This window comes from Sander lucioperca, chromosome 17 (genome assembly GCF_008315115.2).
Source record: "Sander lucioperca isolate FBNREF2018 chromosome 17, SLUC_FBN_1.2, whole genome shotgun sequence".
NCBI classification, from domain to species: Eukaryota; Metazoa; Chordata; class Actinopteri; order Perciformes; family Percidae; genus Sander; species Sander lucioperca.
In genome coordinates this window covers 25,592,772-25,612,539 of record NC_050189.1, presented here as the reverse complement: position 1 = coordinate 25,612,539, position 19,768 = coordinate 25,592,772, and the positions used below count along the sequence as shown (strand labels likewise).

Genomic DNA, 19,768 nt, shown 5'->3' with positions numbered 1-19,768 from the left:
GAGAGAGAGATTAGCAGGACCTTTTTTTAGTTCATTCTGAGTTATACTGCTCTTAATCAGATGGAGGGCAGACCTGTTCCGCTTCGGTCAGGCCAAATTAGCCCTCAAAGTGAAAACGGTTGCAGGGGAGTTGGCCTACTGACCCTGGCCTGAACAAATCCATCGACTTTTTTATTTATATATTGCAAATTGGTTCACTGGTCAATTCACTGGTGGTGTCAACAAACAGGAAATATCTAGATGTCAAGTATGTATGTAGTTTACTCAGGTGCATGCTAATCCTTTATTTTCTTCTGATTTTGTTCAGTGAATACAAAGTCCTCGAGTTGCCTCCTGATCTGCTGTATGGGGGGTAACTAATCCTCCTTTTACTCTGTGGAGACTGGCCAAGCAAGGGCTGTGGCTGGTCCTATATTTGTTGAGGCTCGACCACTGTCTCCTTGGGAGGTTGGAGGTTAGTGCCAGGGACCTGTTGAGTGGGTGTCTGACACCAGATGTTTTTTTTTTTTTGGGACATCCTTGGACTCCTTTTCCCAAGCTGATTGGGATTGATTGATTGATTTAAGTCGGCTGATGGGGTTTTCTTCCAAAGTGGTTGTCAAGATGGGAAACGGGCGTTTTCGAACATCCTTTGAGTAAGTGCAACTCATCGTAAATGCAACGTGATATCATGACTTTGCGTAAACATACACGCCACTGTCCTAAAGCCAAGTGGCGTGTTATCTGTACAGATTTTGAGCTATCCAGCAGACGACAGTCTGCTGTTTCACAGCGTAAACATATACGCCACCCGCCACGTGGCGTGTTATCGTGAGGCTACGGTTGGTTTTAACGTCACACGCGGGGGAAAAGAAAAACCGGTTGGGATTAGGAAAAGAAGAACTGGGTTGGGTTTAGGAAAAGAAAAACATGGTAAGGAAAGGAAACTACACACGCGGAAGATGAAAGAAACATCACACGCAGGGCGCGATCCCCGCTGTCCTGGATGAAAGTCCTGTGATTTACCCAGACACCACCCCAACCAACCTCCCTACGTGGATTTTCGCCCTTTCATACTACTCTCTACGGCGTCAATTCACACGCAATCGCAAGGTAATGTAAGTAAATAGAAGCCAAACGGCATTGATAAACACGCTGAAAAGCGAGTGTGCATCTTCATAACACGCCAATTAACGGCATACCAATTGGCGTGTCATACATACGCCACTTAATGAGATCAGTCTGGGATGTGTGTGTGAGTAACAGTGTATGTAACAAACATAACTTTTGTAACGCCATGCTATGAACTACTACAAACTACTATTTCTAGTCATAGTTCCATTATCTTTATTGTGACTATTATTGCCACTGTTCATCACACCCTCAACCGGCACCGTCAGACACCACCTACGAAGAGCCTGGGTCTGTCCAAGGTTTCTCCCTAAAAGGAAGTTTTTCTTCGCCACTGAGTGGGGTCTAGACCTACTCTATCTGTAAAGTGTCTTGAGATAATTGGTGTTATGATTTGATACTATAAATTGAATTTAGAAGCTAAACTTTAGCTTCATAGTGATTGCTTCATTTTAAATCTAATGTGCTGGAGTCAACAGTGGGAATGCCTAACAGATTCCATGGCCACAGTTTGCTTTACTTTTATTTGAAGACTGGAAGGAAACAGCTGAAGTAGTTTTTCTGAATGTTGTTTACCAACAAGCAGAAAACAAACAGCTATTGCAGAGGTGTGAGCAGCTTAGGAGCCTTGTCAGCAGCATAATGTATACTAGTGTGTGTCCGTGACAGAGAGATGGCTGAGATATTGTGGAATTTAAATCTTCAATAAAAAAACAAAAAAACAGCCTAAATAAACCAAGTCTGCACCTCTCCATCACTTCATGTTTTTGTCATTTAGCTGGTTTGTCATCAAGTGAGGACATTATTTTGTGTATAAATGAGTCACGGTGAGTTGTATGACACGGTGGCTAAATATAAGCAACAAATGCACTCAGTGAGCACCTGTCCACAGAAACATGTCACACACACACACACACACACACACACACATACACACGGCTCAAACATTCCACACAATCTCTTTGGAAGCAACACACAGAGCATGATTGCACAATTGCAAACAGTAATATCACACAAATCAGAACATGGCCAGCACGCTCTGCAGTTAGACACACACCTCTTACAAGGCTAAATAAAACGCGCACACACACTTGCGCAGCTGTGATGTCGGGTAAATGGTGTGGAGGTTTAGATCGAAGGGCAGATCCCCGTCTATTTGTCTCAATCTAGCGATAATGAGAGACAAGGACAGTCACACACACACACTGCATTAAGAATAGTGTCTCCAAATGATTTTCCAGTTACTGCCGGCAGACTGTTTTACCAGCCATCGGCAGCAGTCAATGACGTACGAGAAAAAACATGTTGGGCCTCATTTCTTTGTATTGCTCTAAGTGTAAAACCTTGACAAATACACTCAAGTCGTAAAGACACGGGGCTGAAATGACTTCAGGGATATGTTGGTTAGAGAGAAGAATCAAATATGCAAGCAAAGTGTTTCCAAGAACGAGTTGCTTTAATGCACTATGTGCTACTGAAATTTACATTGGAAATAAGAAACAATGGTTTAGAGGCAACTAATAAAACTTTGTGTGTGCGTTGGGCTACAGAAAAGCATTGGAACAGAAATGCAATGGGCTGTGCAGAAGAAACAAGGCTGTTAAATGTTGAAATACAAAGCTGGGAAGTGCAAATGAAAAGATAGCAAATTAGATTATGTTTGTTGATTGTTTTCATCTGAAATATGCTGCAGTTTCTTGGCATTAGTTCTGTTAGAAACGCAGGGCTATGTGCAGGGGTGTGTCTGTGTATAAAAGAGAGAAACGGAGTACATTGACACATTTACATGCATATAATTATCAGATTATAGCTAATAATAAGGGTGAAGCGCTGAAGATTCTTTTATAGCTTGCATAATGAACTGTTCCAATACCCCGGTTTCTGTGCTACAATGCATACTTTTTTTCTGTTGTCATAATTCTATGGTTAATAGATGCTATCTGTTTGGGCACTGCAGTAAAATTCTGCTTTGAGTTAAGATCATTGAGCATGTTTAGAGATATTTTCCCCCAAAGAAAGATGTGCCACTCTGTCACTGTAAATTGCACTTGGAGTGGAGTTTGTTTGTAGTCTAGAGAGTGCTCCTCAAGACAACGCTGTGGAAGAGCAGACTAAAGTATCTCACCAGCTGACATTTTTGGCTTGTCATCAAGCAGTTGGAGTTCCATGTCAATATAGAGTCATAGCTGGGTTAACGTGTTTAAATATTGCATCTAAAATTGCACCGTTATTAAGCTTATTCTGACTATGAGAATAATTACATTAACAGAATCCGAGCATGTTGTTTACATGATCTCCACCACATTAATCGCATTACGACTGGATTATTGGCTGTGCTAGTAAACGTAGCTAATAGACCTTTCTCACAGCAGGACATTTTGACTTGTTAAATGCAGGTGTAACTAATAACGTTAATAAATGACTGCATTCAGGTTCGGTGTGCCAGAACCCTGGTTTTGCTCACGCTGGCTTACTGGCATGGCTTACTTGCACGATGGACTGGAGCATCATTAAATGGAATGGCCATTTTCAGCACCACGGTCAGGGCACCTCATGATAAGAAAACACACACACACACACACACACACACACACACACACACACACAGTAGGAGGAGCAGGAGTCTCGATCAAGCATTTGAAAAAGGAAATGTGAAAACCTATAAATACTGACTAGAAAATCACAGGCAAACATGATAACGCTATAAAACATTCAAATAAATAATGCATGATGTTCTGTGCTGAGAAAATCTAGACAGTTATAGTACATTCTGTAAATAAGAGGCCCATATTAGTCATTTTGTGTTCTGTGCTCTACTAGTTCCTGAAAACGGTTGTTTTAGGATTAAAGGTGTCATGTTGAGCTATATATGGAAGGAAAGGCTTAAGAAGGTCTTGTTGGTTGAGTCAACATGTCTGTATTGGTGGTCCAGTGATCTTTGCTCAATATCTATTAGTGCGGCATGGATGAATCACCTTATTACTTCTGACAGTAGTCTTCCATACAGAGAGCCTGTTAGATGAGATACTTTGATGATGGTAAATGGAAACCGCAAGGGACGTGCTGCTTTACTTTGATCTCTAATAAGCAACATGATGTGACTCACTGAATCCTGTTTGGCGTGCCCTTGTAGTCTGTCACCTAATGTAACCCCAAGGTAGTTATGACATAAATGGTTTGTTTTAATGCAATAGGAACATAGCTAAGCAAGAGGATATGAGCAGAACCTGATATCCTTTCAAAATGTCAGTTTTATTGAAAATAAAACAATGTACTTACTGCACAATTTGGCCTTAATTTCTACAAAGTGCAAAATAAAATGTGGGCTGCTGTGTTAGGGAGAATGATGTGAAGTTATTGACTGGACTAACTCTAACTCTAGCCTTTTCTAAGATTTCTATGAATTGTCATCCAATTTTACACTTTTACCTTCTTTTTTCAGCTGTATTTGCTTTGTAACTGCTTACCAAGAATGTACCAGTAACATATTCGACCATATTTGACCTGACTATCATGCTACTCATGATGTGTCTTTGTGTTTCTTGTGTTATTAATGAACATCTGCTCTAGTGTGGGAAAGCATTTGTTATTGAGACTGTTGACACTTCGAGAACATTTTGCAACATTCGCAGCCCAAACCTGACACGAGAACGTGTTTGAAGTGATACAGTGCTCGCTAATTAGACTGGGGAAGAGTTGTTTAGTGTGCCGCTTCAGTATTTCTATAGGACTTGAAATTGAAAGTCACATCTTTAGAGTTCATCTCTAGCGCTATGGTTGCCTTCATTTTGCTTCATTGTTTGCTGTTTATTTTCCCAGTACTGCACCTTTAGGGTTTATATACCTTTGGTCTGCTTTTTTTTTGTTTTCGCACCTCAATTGATTTCTGTTTTTTATTATACCTCATACATAAAACCAGACAGCTACTGCATGTTGGTCTTTACAGAGAATACCACAGCTCTTCTTCTTTTTTAAACTATGACTCTGGGTCCAAAATGAGTCACGGGCATTGTTGGGAGGATGCCAGGTAGAAGTAATTAGATGTCAAAGATGAGCAGTCTGATAATGAATGGTAATATATGTAAATGATGTACCTGAAGTGAGATAAAAGTAAGGTTTTAGGCCGAAATGTTATAATAGTTGTGCGTATCGTGTAACAGTAGTGGATCAGGAGTTTGGGTTTTAGTTTATTATAGCCAACATTAGTCTGTAATGTGGGGTGGCAGTAGCTCAGTCTATAGCTCAGTCACTGGTTCAATTCCCTATATGGACCAAAGTGCACTGCCAAGGTGCTCTTGAGCAAGGCACCAAACCCCCAACTGCTCGGGGCGCCTGTCCACCGACAACTGCAGCCCCCTCACTCTGACATCTCTCCATTGGTGCATATATAGGTACTGAGCATGTGTGTGTATTTCAGGCCTGTGTGTAATGTGTGTTCTAACAACAGAGTGATCACATTGTAATTTTCCTTGCGGGATTAATAAAGCATAAATTATACTATTATTATTATTATTATTATTATTATTATTATTATTATTATTATTATTATTATTATAAAATGGGTATTATCCTTGCTTGAGTTTTGTTGCCGGTTAATAGAAATAGAAAGTTATATGTAGGTGTTATCCAACCTGGTGTCTACACACACTGAGAGGTCTCACAGCAAGACCGGAATGGATTCCTGAGTTAAAAACATTTTCAAAAATGTTATCATGCTGTGAGTTTGTTCATCACACGACTCGGTGGTGAATTAGCATTCATAGCACATCAGTGTGACCCGCTGCTGAGCAACCTTTCTACGGTTGACCAAAAGAACCGCCATGAGAACTTATCATGAGAAGCTTTCATCAAAAGCCACTGCCTGAAGGGCATCTGCTGACAATAAATAGTCAGAAATAGTGGACTAAAATGATTTGGCATATATATATAAAATTAAATCCATCATACTGCCATTAGTTTGGAGCCTGAAATGTGTTCTTCTCCCTAAAAGATCATCTGTATAGCAGATCGTCTGCTTTTTTCTGTTGTAGAATATCAGTTTATACTATAATTTTAGACCAAATTGGCTCCAGTTTTACTTCTGTTGCGGGTCTATGTGATAGAGGGTAATAATAGTGTTTACTGAGCTGGGATCCCAAAGTGAAACTATAAATTCCAATGTTTTCCTCAGGCTCTATCAGGTTGAAGATCTCTGTTTTTTCTCAAAAGCTCTGCGGGAGCTGGGGTCGGTGGTTTGAAAGTTTTTGTTTTGTTTTTTGGGTTGGTTTTCAGGAATATGAATTAATATGTTGCTGCATCATAGAAATAAGGTGTCTAGATGCCCGAATTGTTTGTTGTTATGCCAGGTGTTTGATACCACGTGTTAATGCATTACAGGACTACATGTGGTCTGATTACTCAAATGAAAAACATGGTTGAATTTTGTACCCGTTTTGCAACATGAGAGTGAGACGATCATTCACAAGTTTGAGTATAATTAACACAGAAGACCAACCACCTGCTGGCAGGGTCTGAGACGACTCACTCTGTGGGTTTGAAGTGCATCACGAGTCATTTAATGCGTCACAGGCATACTGCTTAAGGATTCCCAAAATACCACAAAGTAGCTATCTGATTTAATAAGCCTGCATCTCAGAAAGGCCTTTTAGGTCATTCAGCACCACATTTCTTGAGAGCAGGTGAGTCTGAGTCACACTGTTTGAGGATGACACATCACATATTTGTTATGATTCCTGGTGTCATCTTGCATAGTTGTTTTAAAGATTATTTGAAATATCACGTGTCATTTTGTTGACCCCTCAAATTCATGTAAAGCATTTCATGGGTCATTCTGTATCAAGAAATGTACCTTTGTTGTAGTCCCCAGAGAACAGTGTGAACTTACTAACCCCTGTAAATTGCCAACTGGGACATGTAAGTGGTTAAAGCTATATAATAGCTTTATTTCAGAGCACTTGAGGGCAGACTGTCAGTCAAAACACAACATATTTTGTAGCTACAAAGCATTTGCTTTTTAGACCTGACAAATTGACTAGTGCGTTTACAGTAAATGTGTTCTCTCTAAGGTGGCAAATTGGTGAGTTTAGAGAAGAATCTTTGCTCTTTGGCTGCAACTGACTGAAAAATATTTACTGTTCATGCTTTAGATCTAAAAATATTGTTCTCCTATTGCAAGCTGCAGTTATGTGAGCGATATATTGACATGAGTGCAATAGCTGTCTTTGTCTAGAATGTCTAGCAAGTTCAGCACCATGGACAGTGTCCTTTTCAACTCAGAGAGGCAACTGAGACACACTGACATATCTCACAGCATCCTCCTACAGTTCCTTTCCCTAGATTTCTGAAGTGTTTCTGAATTAAATAAGGCATCATAGCAGTATTAACATGGACTGTGTCTTATGAAACCTCAGGTACACAGATTCATGCAGAGACACACATGCAAAGCCGTCATCCCAGAAAGAGATTGCCTTTGTCAATTTTATTTCTTCATATTTTGGCAGATTCCTTCATATGCGCTTATTTACAATTGTAATATATCTGGCCACAGCTCCCCTGATGAACTCCAAGGTGAACATTTCTCTTTCTCAGTTATTACTGGAAAGATCACCAATCAGACTTTTATATTTCACTGAGGAAAAAGCCCCTTGGCGAATGTCAAACACTGATTCCAGATTTGTAGGCGCAGCCATGAAATAGACATGCGCAAATCTGTTATCTGTGTAATGGGACTGGTAGTGAGACAGGGGTGAGGACTGTGTGAGAGAGATGAGAAGTATGCAGACCGCTGCTGCTTTTCCTTTTGGCATTAAAACATATTTTCAGTTATTTCATGCTTGTAAGGGCCACTGGAATTGGATGAAGCTGGTTGTCATGGTGAATAGTTATTGGTTACTTTAAGCAAGCAGAAAGCTGTAAGAAATAAAGAGGAAAACAAATTAGAGAGCAGAAAAAACTGAGCGGAGAATTAAAGCATGGCCTTGGGAGTTATGGGGATGAAGGGGTTAGACATGATCACAGTTGTTTGTCACATCAGCACAGACTGTGATCATCAGTTGCTGTCGCCTTGACCTGCTCATTCTTCCTCTGGACACAAACGGATGGAGTCACGCACAAATAAGGGCGCAAAGACGACAGTGGAAACAAACATTGACTGGCCTGCTGGCCATCTAACAAACCAATAAGTAGTGGACCGCAGCAAAGTCATTAACGGCCAACTGAGACCAAAAAACATTGTGGCCATGACACGGAGTCACTGTGTGTGTGTGTGTGTGTGTGTGTGTGTGGGTGGCCACTTTTTTCTTTTCTTTCATCCACATTTGTGCTTTTTTCTTAATGTGCATTTCAAGTCTTGTCTACTATTATAAATATTAGTTTTGTATGTGTTTGCTTGCTGCTGCATTTAGGCTGCTGAAAAAGACAGGTGTGTCTGTGTGTGTGTGTTTATTTTGTCTGTCTTGTCTGCTTGAGTAAATTTGTAGCTAATGTAAGTGTGAGAGGTGTGTGTGTGTGTGTCTGGGCCAGTGGTTAAGGAGTGACGGATGGGGATAGGGTAGACAGAGGAGGAGAGGAGTGAAAAGACGAATGACCTGACAGCTCCCCTATTCAACTCCTAATCACTAAGGGAGCGTGGAGGCTGTGTGTGACAGAGAGATGCAGTGGTTGTGTTGGGGGAAGACAGAGATCAGGTTGTGTGTTGTGCATTTGTGTGTAATGCTGAGCACCGTTTTGAAATGTTTCAAAACTCATAATCTGCACCTGTACTGTCTCTTGATACTTTTTGTATCCTGTCTTGTATAAAGCAACTCTATATTTGCCTTTAGAAATGCACAAAACAATCTGTGAGGGAGAAAGGAAAATTGATCACTAAAAATGCTGAGATACGATGATGTATTCAGACTGAAATGGTGTCAGTCCAGATATTTTCTGAAGAGTTGGGTCTAACGTCTGCATTACACGCTGATCTTTACCAGGAGCAAGAACAGAACAGCCGTGTTTACAAGGGACCTTTGGGTGAGGGTGTATCCAGGTGAGCTGTAGATCAGAGACACCCTGCCAACACAGGATTTCACCAAGCGTGTTCTTGGCTTTATAGGCGAGCATCTGGATGTGAAACCTAATGTGAACCAATACAAGGAGCCAGTGGAGGGAGTGCAGGAGCAAAGGAACATCCTGAGTTTCTGGGTTCAGTTAGACAAAACTGATACCATTCACAGCTAAATGCAAGCCCACGTTGCAGAATTGTCAGTTGTCTAAGGGTTGTCACTTCATAGCATCAGGTCTGTGTTACGACTGTGGGCTTGTTTTTTTCTTGCTTTTAAGTTAGGGTGGTGAATACTTATTTTCTCTTGGCTCTCAGTTAACTTTGTTTGTTTAATGTTATCCTTAGCCATTCCTAGTTACATCTATTTTATCACATTTGAATAATATCTGTCTTCGTGGCTGCTGGGAACCTGGGGAAGATGGGTCTTTTTTATGTTTTTTATCGCCCACCCTAAGACAGGGCATTATATCAACATCAACGTAGTGGATAACTTCTTACAGCAGACTTTACATGAGATTTTGAAACTTGTTTGTGTGCCGTCTTTAAAGGTACAATATGTAACATTTCTGCATTCAAATGTCTAAAAATGCTATACCTATGTTATATATTTTGAGTTACGTACTTACACTATCCTAAATGTTTCCAACAACTTCAAACTCAGAGAAATCTGTTATTTTATTTTAATGACACGGTCCGTTTCATTTAGTCGCCTGTCAGTGGCGTCATATAACCTTTGACCCCTCAAAACACGGCACTTAGATGATACGTTCGAGAGTAATCTTAAATCATACAATCTCACAGAAAGACTAACACTCAGTAACTGTTATACAGCTTGCTTTCTGCCACACAGCATCATTTTGTCATTGATTACATGCCACTTACAACACAGTAAAACAGCAGAGATCTTATTTATTGATACACTTCAATATCGATTGATCCAGCTTAACGTAATGTGCTACGTTGACAAGTAGTAACGTTAGCGTTAGCTCATGCTAATGCTCGGTGGGGAACGTTACAACATTGTTCAACGTGTTCATGAAGTTATTTTAAGTATAATTGTTTTGATCAAGGTAAAGTTACCGTTACACAGCCCTGGGCTAACCCACAATTACGTTCGCCAGCTAACGTTAGCTAGCTGTATAGATAGAAGACAAATCTAATGCTAATTTAGCCAGCTATCCCAACCTGTTTTTTCTGCCTAACTCCCCACCGCTAAGGGACTAGTGCAGTCAAGATGAGAGCGGACAACAGCTCCGGGGACACGACACATCCACAGTTAGCCAGCAACCAGCCACTCTTATAAACTTACAGCAATCCGAACCCAGCCAGCACAAACTCCAGCACCGGTTGATAACGATGCTAAAGGCAGTAACAGAAGGTTTTATGTTCCGTTGGGGAAACAGACCATATCGCCCCAGGCATCCGAGTCTGGCTGGCCACGGTGTTGTGCTGAAATTCTCCCCCCTTTAGCGGTCTTCTTTAGCTGTGAAGTAAGTCTCTCAGCGTATCCTTGGCCGGTATATCCGGGGCCGCGGCTCAGCACCAGAGATACTCTGCGGTTAGCCCCAGCCGCAAAGTAGCTAAGTCTCTCAGAGGTGTTGAGTAACATTACAACAAACCCTTTTCCCCCTGGTGCTGAAAACATCCAAAAAGTGAAACTGAGGTAAAATATAACAACGTTAGCTACCAACAAAAATCGAATCAAGAAAACGTAATTATGTGGGGGAAACTGCAGCTATTTTATCAGAATGAAATTAATAGACGTTACTAAACGCAACAAGGATACAACTGTAATGGATAAACCTATCCGTGAACAGATCTATTTTAATGGGCAATTGTATTAAACTACAACTCCCATAATACCACTATACAATCAATCAAAAGTCCGTGTTTACATCCATTGTTTTGATTGAGAGACCTCTAGGGCAGAAAATTACAAATTGTACGTTAAGTGATGTTGCACACTGTGAAGCCACAATTAAACAGGGCAGATCCGCTGTTTAAATTTTGCGCAACCATACGTGACTGTTGCAAAATAACCACAGAAACCTTCATGCTTATGTGCCCTTAAACATGTTTTGAATAATTATTCTACTATTCCTACCAGTCCTTGCCCATTGTCTCCAACAGGTAACCGGGGCAACAACTGTGGGCATGATCATCTTTTTAACAAGTCCGGTCAACATGTGGCCTGGATCTCTGCATTTTTTGATTACAATATAGGGACTGTAGAAGTGTGAGCAACATGATGTGATAGAGATTGTTCAGGTTACATGTTATATGGTGTTTCCACAAACAGTGTAATTTTAAAAACCTCAATTTATTAGTGGATTATTACCAGAATCACGTTTATGTTGCAATATGAAAATTAGGCAGGCAGCTATTTAGTTTCCAGATTGTCAGCAGTTTTGCATGTAAAGCAGTCAGATCTAACTGAAGTACACTTTAAAAATCATTTCAGATATAAAGCAATATAACATGAATAACATTTTGAATTCTACTTTCTTTGCATATACTGTATAACACTACAGTGGCATTTAACTGCATATTCTATGGTGTTTGTATGGATCATTGTGGTGAGAAATAAAAGCATGTACTATTGGGCACAAAAAAAAGGTGAATTCAGTTTAAAAAGGGTCATCACCTGCTTATAATGGTACATTTTAGGAGCTGTATTTATATTTTAAAAAATAAAAGCGCCCCTCTGTCTTCACTTTTTCTATCACCACAAGCTCATCTTCTACATCACATTTGCAGAGAGATGTGGCCCCAGTGAAATTTGACATGATGCAGGGAAAGGTTTGAGCGTGGCCCTGACCCAGATCTCCCATGTTTTTACTTTAACTTCCAGAGTCAGCCCAAAGGTTTCTTAGACCAACTTGCTGTTTTTGAAAAAAAAAAGCAAAATATGTGAGTATGTGTGGGACGATGATACGTCCGAAATGATGGAGGTCTTGCTATTTTTCTCCTCAGGTTGTTATCCTTACAGTAATTTGGAGCACATAATTGCATAAGTAAAGGGGGTTGCACAACAGAAAGTGTTGAGTCCCGATTAGTGTCGGTAAAGGAGCAGACTTGACTCCAGGCTTGAATATAAAATATAACTTTATATTAGCGCTCTCAAAGCGAAGGCAAACGTAGAGGATATGTGTGATTAGGAAAAACATGGCAGGTGTAAATGTACACATTACAGAATTTGATTTAATCTGTTAAACCACCTTCACATTATAATTTGAGTCTAGGTGTAAACCCCTTTTGGTCCTTACATTAGTGACAGATTATGGAACAATGACCACATGCAGAGCAGCTCCAAACATGACTCAACATTTAATTTTCCCTCTGAGTTGTGTTGAGGAAAAACTCAGGAGCAGCACAACTCATTTCACGTACATGAAAAAGGTTCGGGAGACCTTGATGAATTACACAGAAGCATTTAGTGAACTAGGGCTGCAACTTAAAGATATTCAGTTTACTGTCACAGAGGAGAGACGAAACTAGAAAAAATATTCACATTTAAGAAGCTGCAATCAAAGAATTTGTTACTTTTGTCGTAAAAAATTACTCAAACCGACTAATCGATTATCAAAATAGTTGGCGATTAATTTAAAAGTTGACAACTAATCGATTAATCTTTGCAGCTCTACAATGAACACTCAATTGAGGAGACAACTAAGCAGGCAGTAGAGTTTAACCATGATGTGTTATTGTGCAGTGCCGTCCCAACTCTCTGAAGTTCCTGTCCTCCTGAGGGTGTATTTAAACTCATGCTGGAGGTGTTACATTTAGCTGAACCATCAAGGTAAACAATGATATTGCAGGCGCCGTAGACACAGATGCTGAAGCCTAGTTCAGCCTAGCTCTCTCTCTGTGGGATGTATGCAAAAGTGTGGCAGGCCCACCGACCTCCAAAAGGAGACAGTCCTGAGACAAAACATTCCCTTATTCCCCCATGCATTCCGCCATGCAGCTATCTAGAGAGACGGACTAATTATACATTACAGGTTTGGTTATAACCTAGAGAGACTGGCCTAATATTGTTGTCCCCTGACCTGTGACCTATGAATGACCTGATCTTGTCTAAGCTTTTCCTTAGTCTCATCATAACACAACATGGTGTTTCTGGACACTACAAGTTGTAAAATGTTTATTACTCAGAAACGTTTGGAGCAGTCTGGACTGTAACACCTGGTTGTTTTAGTTTCAACAAAAATACATAAAATAACAGGTTGTGTCTCCCCCCCCCCAAAAAAAAAAAAAAAAAAAAAAAGATTTCCAGACTGCATTTTACTGTCAGGTGTAAATTCTGTCTGTATTAACATTTGGATGTTGGATGTCAATGTTGGCTGCCCTTCTGAAGCAAACATGCAAGAAATAGTGTAAGTATTTTTAGCACATTGCTTTTTGTTAATGTCAAATTTAAATAAAGTAAAACAAAGTGAAACTACAAATGTGTAGCCAACAAGCCAGATGCCCTGCAACCAGAGTCAATTTGTTTTAAGGTGGTGTTATGTTGAGCTGAGGTGTTTGCAGTCAAGCCAACAGCCCGGGACATCAATACCTAGCTCACTACATTGCTTTGGCAATCACCAGTAGGGCTGATTGCAACAAGAGCAATAACGACCAGCTGTGAGCAGAGTGACAATAAAACAGACCTCCCAACGATAAACAGAGCACTGTGGGAATAAAAGTGGAGATGGTCAGAACCCGATGTCATTTTTTTGGAGGAAAAGTAGAAAAGTACAGAGATTTTCTTTGCACCAGAACGAGTAGAGGGAGTGACTTCTGATACTGTGCCTTGTGTGTGTGAGTTAAATTGTTAGAGCGTGGGCGTGTGTAAACGAGAGCCAGTGCAAGCATCAATTCACATTTAGACATTTATTTTGCCACTAAAACTAATGCAGTACTCAAAGGTGTGTTGTATGTGCTCGTGTTTGCTCATTTGGGAGCAGGAGCCACAATAATCACTGGCATTTGTGTGTGTGTTTTGCATGCTGTGTGCATAGCTCTGAGAGCTGAAGCCAAGCAGGGGTTTACAAGGGGGCATCTAAATCAGGATAGGGCTGCTGTCGTTCGTGTGTGTGTGTGTGTGTGTGTGAGTGTGAGCTGGATGAAGACTGAGAGAAAAATGCTGAAGAGATACTGAGTGGGGGAAAGGGAGAGGCGTAGGCGTGTGTGTCTTTTCAAAGTGTGTGTTTCACATCATTAGGGGAAACATGGAGAAAAGAGTGAAGGGACTGCGTATGTGTTAGTGTACGTGGTAGCCACAGGCTTCCAGAGCAGCTTTATAATGAACACATTGATCTGGTACAGCAGAGAGGAAAGGGACAAACCTCCATGTATTAATGGTGTCTGTCGTTCCCTCTCCATTATTTTTAAGTCTTTCATTAATAGTGGCTGTTTGTGTTATTTATCTCTCATTCCCTATCTCTGCCTCTCCACGATTTTTTTATTTTATTTATACCTTTGGATTGCTTTTACCCCCTTATGCTCACTAATTAAGTTTGTTTACACTTACACATTAAATAATAGATGAAGATATCAAACATAGAAAAATGAGGGAGAATTTCAAACTTGCAGGTAAAACGTCGAAATGTTCCCTGGCCTAATAATAAAACACCTCGAAAGAAGGTAACAACAAATACAAATCAGAACTTTTTTGAACTACCTTACACCTTGTCCAAATGGGGAAACTATTGGCTGTCAGTAAAGAATATGGTATACATGAAATATCAGAGATACAGAGAAATGGTTCAACATTTGGGGAAATGCGTTCATTTCCTTTCTTGCCAAGAGTTACATGAGAAGATTGATACCTTTCAAGTCTGTACGGTAAATATGATGCTACTCCCAATAGGTGGTTAGTTTAGCTTAGCTTAGCATAAAGTCTGGAAATAGGGAAACGGAACCTTTCCCATACCAGCACTTTGCACTTTCGTATGGATTGATCAAACAAGATGTAATGTGTTAATTGGCAAGCTTTAAGGTGCTGGGAGGCAGTTTTTGTTACATCTGGACAGACTAGCAATTACCTCATGTCTCTAGTCTTAGTGTCAGCTAGACTCGCTTTGCCAGACCTTCCTCCATAGCACTGCGTAGGAGGGTCTGGCTAGTCCACACAGCATTCCGGGATGGGAGAAAAAACATGCTATGGTTTATTGGTATTTCTTCAAACCAATCCCAATCGTCTTGGGCGGCGCTAAGCACCGAGCGGAGCAACAGTGCCGCTGCAAAATAGCCTCGGGAAGAAACTTTTTTTTGGTGGAACGTGTACGTTCAAAGGTTGTTTTAGTCGTGCAACAGAAAACTCAGATTGGACAGATAGTCTAGCTAGCTGTCTGGATTTACCCTGCAGAGATCTGAGGAGCAGTTAACCATAGTCCTCATAAATCCACCGGGGTTTAGAATTACAACATAAAGAAAGTGGAAGGTAACGGGACATCCGGCCTAAAATGAGGGACATCCGGCAGAATTTCCGGCAGCAACGGAGCAATCCCGGAAATGGAATGTCGTCGATATAGACTAGGTGTCAGCTAAACCTAACCAGCTTGCTTTGCCATTCTGCATTTGGATGAAGTCAGAGCTTCAATTCTGATCGTAAAGAAATGGACAATACATCCAGATTTAATATGGCTGCTTGTATTCTTTAAGGACAAGGGCTTGTATTGCAGCAGCATATAGGCCTATTGCAATACAGGTATGTTGGCGGATACTATTAATGGAAGAAAATAAAGATGTCCACAGGTTTCTGAAGTCATGTTGCAGTTATAGCATCAGGCAGAAATCCCCAATCTCTTTCTCCTCTCCAGGTCTTCTCCCTGTAGCAGGAGGCTGAGGATACTTACCTTTTGTGTGCATTTGCAAAAAATTGTACCTCAGAAAATGAAACCCTGGAATAACATTTACATTTTTTTTCTCTCAATTTCTCAGTTTCCCTACTCCTAATAAAAACGTAGATGTATACTGGATACATCTCATGTTGGCTCTATTGGTATGACCAACATGTTCTTTATTAGCCCCAGCACACTAATTTCTCCGCTGCAACTCCCTCCCTCTCAGTGCTGTTAATGAGGCATGTGTAAGTGCGGTTTTGTTTATTGCTCAACTCCCTTCACCCAATTATGGGATTCCTGACTGATTTGGCTTCCGTAATTATTTGAAGTCACTCTGGGTTTGACTGTCATCTAAACGCCCAAAGTGCGGTTGTAAATTCGGTCCATCTGTGGGTTATGTTTGTGTGTGCAGTTTGTATCCTCACGCCTCCGTGATCGAGATCTATCTATAGACTATATATAGGCGGTGAGGTGGATGTTGCATTTCTGGGTTTAGAGAAAGGGCGCTGCTTCATACTCAATACCCAGGAGGTCCTTGAGGACTCTGCTTCTCTCTTGGTTCTGAGCTCTGGTTGGTTGGTTGTGCATTTATAAAAAAAAAAAACAAAAAAAAAAGGATAATTGGATTTGGGGTCATGAGTGGCAGGGGTTCACTTCTTTTTAAATGCCATTTATGACTCACTTTTGAGTCATATGCAAAGACATTTTTAGCAACAATAATCTTTTCACACAGTTTTCATTCCTTCAGTCTACCTTCCCTTGGGGACATTAAACAGCCATAAACACATCTAAAGCCGCTCCAAGACCATATTACCATATTCTCTTTTCACTGATTCCCTGCAATAACATTTCAGTTTTTCTTTCTACTAATCTCTCTCCCCCTTCCATTTTTTTCTGTCAATCTCCCTCCTCTTTTACCCGCCCTTTCACTTTCTCCGCCTCTTACATCAATTCAAAGCGGTCTACTACCCCCATTAAGACGGGTTTACAAGAGTGAAAATAAAGCAACAAATCTAGGAATGAAATTAACTCCCAACAATTACATCTCTTTCCTCGCTCTTCTCTCTCATTCACTCTCCCTCCCTTTGTTAATCTAGAGAGTGTAATTGGCGTGATAACACTTGTTATGCAAACAAACAACAAAATAGAAAGGGAATGTGATTGCTTTCAACAGTTGACTTTCTCCCTCTGCTCTGTGTGTGTGTGTGAAGCTGAGATTGTGCACTGTTTAGCCTACTCTGTGATTTGCTGCCTGTATTTGTTTTTACCAACGCGTTGTGTGCCCTTTCACAAATGCCTGTTTAACACCCAGCTCTTAAGCGAGTTGTTGCCTTCAAAAGAACCGCTCTCTTTTCGTTCAAGTGGTTCATTTGCAGAATAGGACTGAGTGATTGCTTTCTTGACTGTCTCGTCTCTCTATACTTTGCATTTAGATTTTGCGTGTGGTTACATCTACCTCAGTACACTTACAAACCCTTTGTGTTTATTAAAGAATACAATTAAATTAAAAGCCTCCTCTCTGTTTTTTTATCTGTCTCTCCATCTCTAGACCAACATCCCGTTCCTCCAGAATGTTTTTGCCAACCACCAGTTCCTCCACTCCACCGTGGACACCCAGTTCATCGACGAGAACCAGGAACTCTTCAACCTCAAACCCACTCAGAACCGAGCCCAGAAACTACTGCACTACCTGGGTCAGTGTACGCACGCACACACACATGCACACACACGCACGCACACACTATGAAGGTAAATATGTTGCAAAATGTGAGAGCTTGTAGAATACGATGTGAGAACTTGCAGAACAAAAAATCTGAACTTGTATGGTAAAATTTGCAGGGCGCCTGGGTAGCTCACATGGTAGAGCGGGCGCCCATATGCAGAGGCTCAGTCCATGACGCAGCGGCTCAGGGTTCGAGTCCGACCTGTCGCCTTTTGCTGCATGTCTTCCCCCTCTCTCCCCCCCTTTCCTGTCTACAGCTGTCCTGTCTATTAAAGGCTAAAATGCCCCAAAAAATATCTTAAATAAACAAAAACAAATTGCACTTGTAAAAAATATTCACACACGTGATCTGAATTTGAAGTCACAGAAAGAAAAGAAGAACACGAGAGCTTGTAAAAAAAAAAATCTGAACTTGTACGTTGATATTTGCGCTCGTAGAAAATGTTCACACACCTGTACTCTGAATGTGAAGTCAAAAAAAAAATATTCACAAATGTGTAGATTGATTTTTTTTACTCCGGTCCACTCTTCATCACAACCACAACTCAGTGATTACAACCTCTTGAATCTGTCACTGCAACTTCACATATGTGCTTTCTCGTATCGCAAAGTGCTGAATCTGCGCGCTTCTTGCGATAAATTTGGTGCAAAACTAATTTGTACCTGTGGACTGTGGAGAGGCTGTGGAGCTCTCAGCGAACAGCACGGAGAAAGCAGGGTTTCTATCACCAGATGAGGGACAACCCTGTCCGGCTTATCTAATGTAGCATGGAAGCTTGGTGGAATTAGCAAGCTAGCGTTAGCTAACTAACCAGCCAGCCTGCTTTTAAATAAATACCATTATCATTATCTAAACACGTTTTAAGTCCAACTGAAACACTGGATAGGCAAAAAAACTGAAAAACCTTCATCACACGCACACACGAACGTGCACACAAGCACACACACACTCAAATGTTGTGACATTACAGCTGTGTTTCTGACTGCCTTAACATTCAATAGTAAGTTTGGGCTGTTGATGTTTCAAACTGTTATGTTATATTTAGTACACTTAGGCCTATATACACAGTCAGCAGTGATTATAAGGTTAATGGCTCTGCATCCTCCTATCTGCTGTCATTCCATGATTATTTATGTGACTTTCGCAGTGAGCTTTTAACCAGAAAGTAACACACTGTATATATTAGCTGAGCAAATTGTGGCAATTTCAGTGAGGGGACCTGTAATGCAAAAAACTGATTTCTCAGTACAGGATTATTATATTCTGGCTTTGGTGGGAAAATGAAAGAGAGTGCTAACGGGACCTATACATCTTATCCAATAACAATTGCACTCAAAATCTGGGATATTATAGTTTGAAGATAAAAACTAGAGAGGGTAAACATGCTGAGCTGGTTTGCATATGATTTAAACTTCAAACCAGTGGTGTCTAAATGGAGGTTCAAACAATGGACAGAAAAATCAAGGTGTCACTGCACTATGGTGTACATACTCAAAGATGGGAAAGTGTATTAGCTTTTAAGACCTAAAGATGAAACATGGGCTGGAACATCAAGATCTCTTTAGATACTTAGAATTAAGGGACTATTTTATCAAGGAGGTGAGGACAGACCTACACATAAATATGAATGATATAGTTAAAATGTGGATGTATAATGAAACAAGGGCAGACCGTGGGTCATCTCAGCCTTCTACCAAGCCGTAGGGGAAAGCAGGGGAATCTGGGCGAATTGTAGATGAAGAATGGTACAGTACAAGATGTGTTACAATAATGATTTACTTTACTCAGGTCAGCTTTAAGAGGATTTGTGTGAAAGATGTGTTGGTATATGTACTGAATACCTCCAACTCAGATGTAGGACACGCAGGAAGGAAAACCCTGATTTATATAAACGTGACCATAATCCTTACTAACCTCAGGGCTGCTGTTTTATAACCCTCATTGATCTACTCTCTCTCCCCTATCCAGGTCATGTGATGGTAAATGGACCAACCACACCCATCCCAGTCAAGGCTAAGCCTTCCTCCATAGACCCTGTCATCCCTCCTGGCATTTTGGGTATG

General features: G+C 40.7%; 1 protein-coding gene across 2 annotated transcripts in view; it reads left to right on the top strand.

Moving 5' to 3' along the window:
* The window catches only part of pcxb (pyruvate carboxylase b), a 326,753-nt gene that overhangs the window by 237,153 nt on the left and 69,832 nt on the right, over positions 1–19,768 (top strand). For both annotated transcript variants that reach the window (XM_031285036.2, XM_031285037.2), the window contains exons 13-14: positions 17,531–17,675; positions 19,674–19,763. In XM_031285036.2, coding sequence (XP_031140896.1) covers positions 17,531–17,675; positions 19,674–19,763 — 235 coding nt within the window. The remainder of the gene's footprint in view (positions 1–17,530; positions 17,676–19,673; positions 19,764–19,768) is intronic.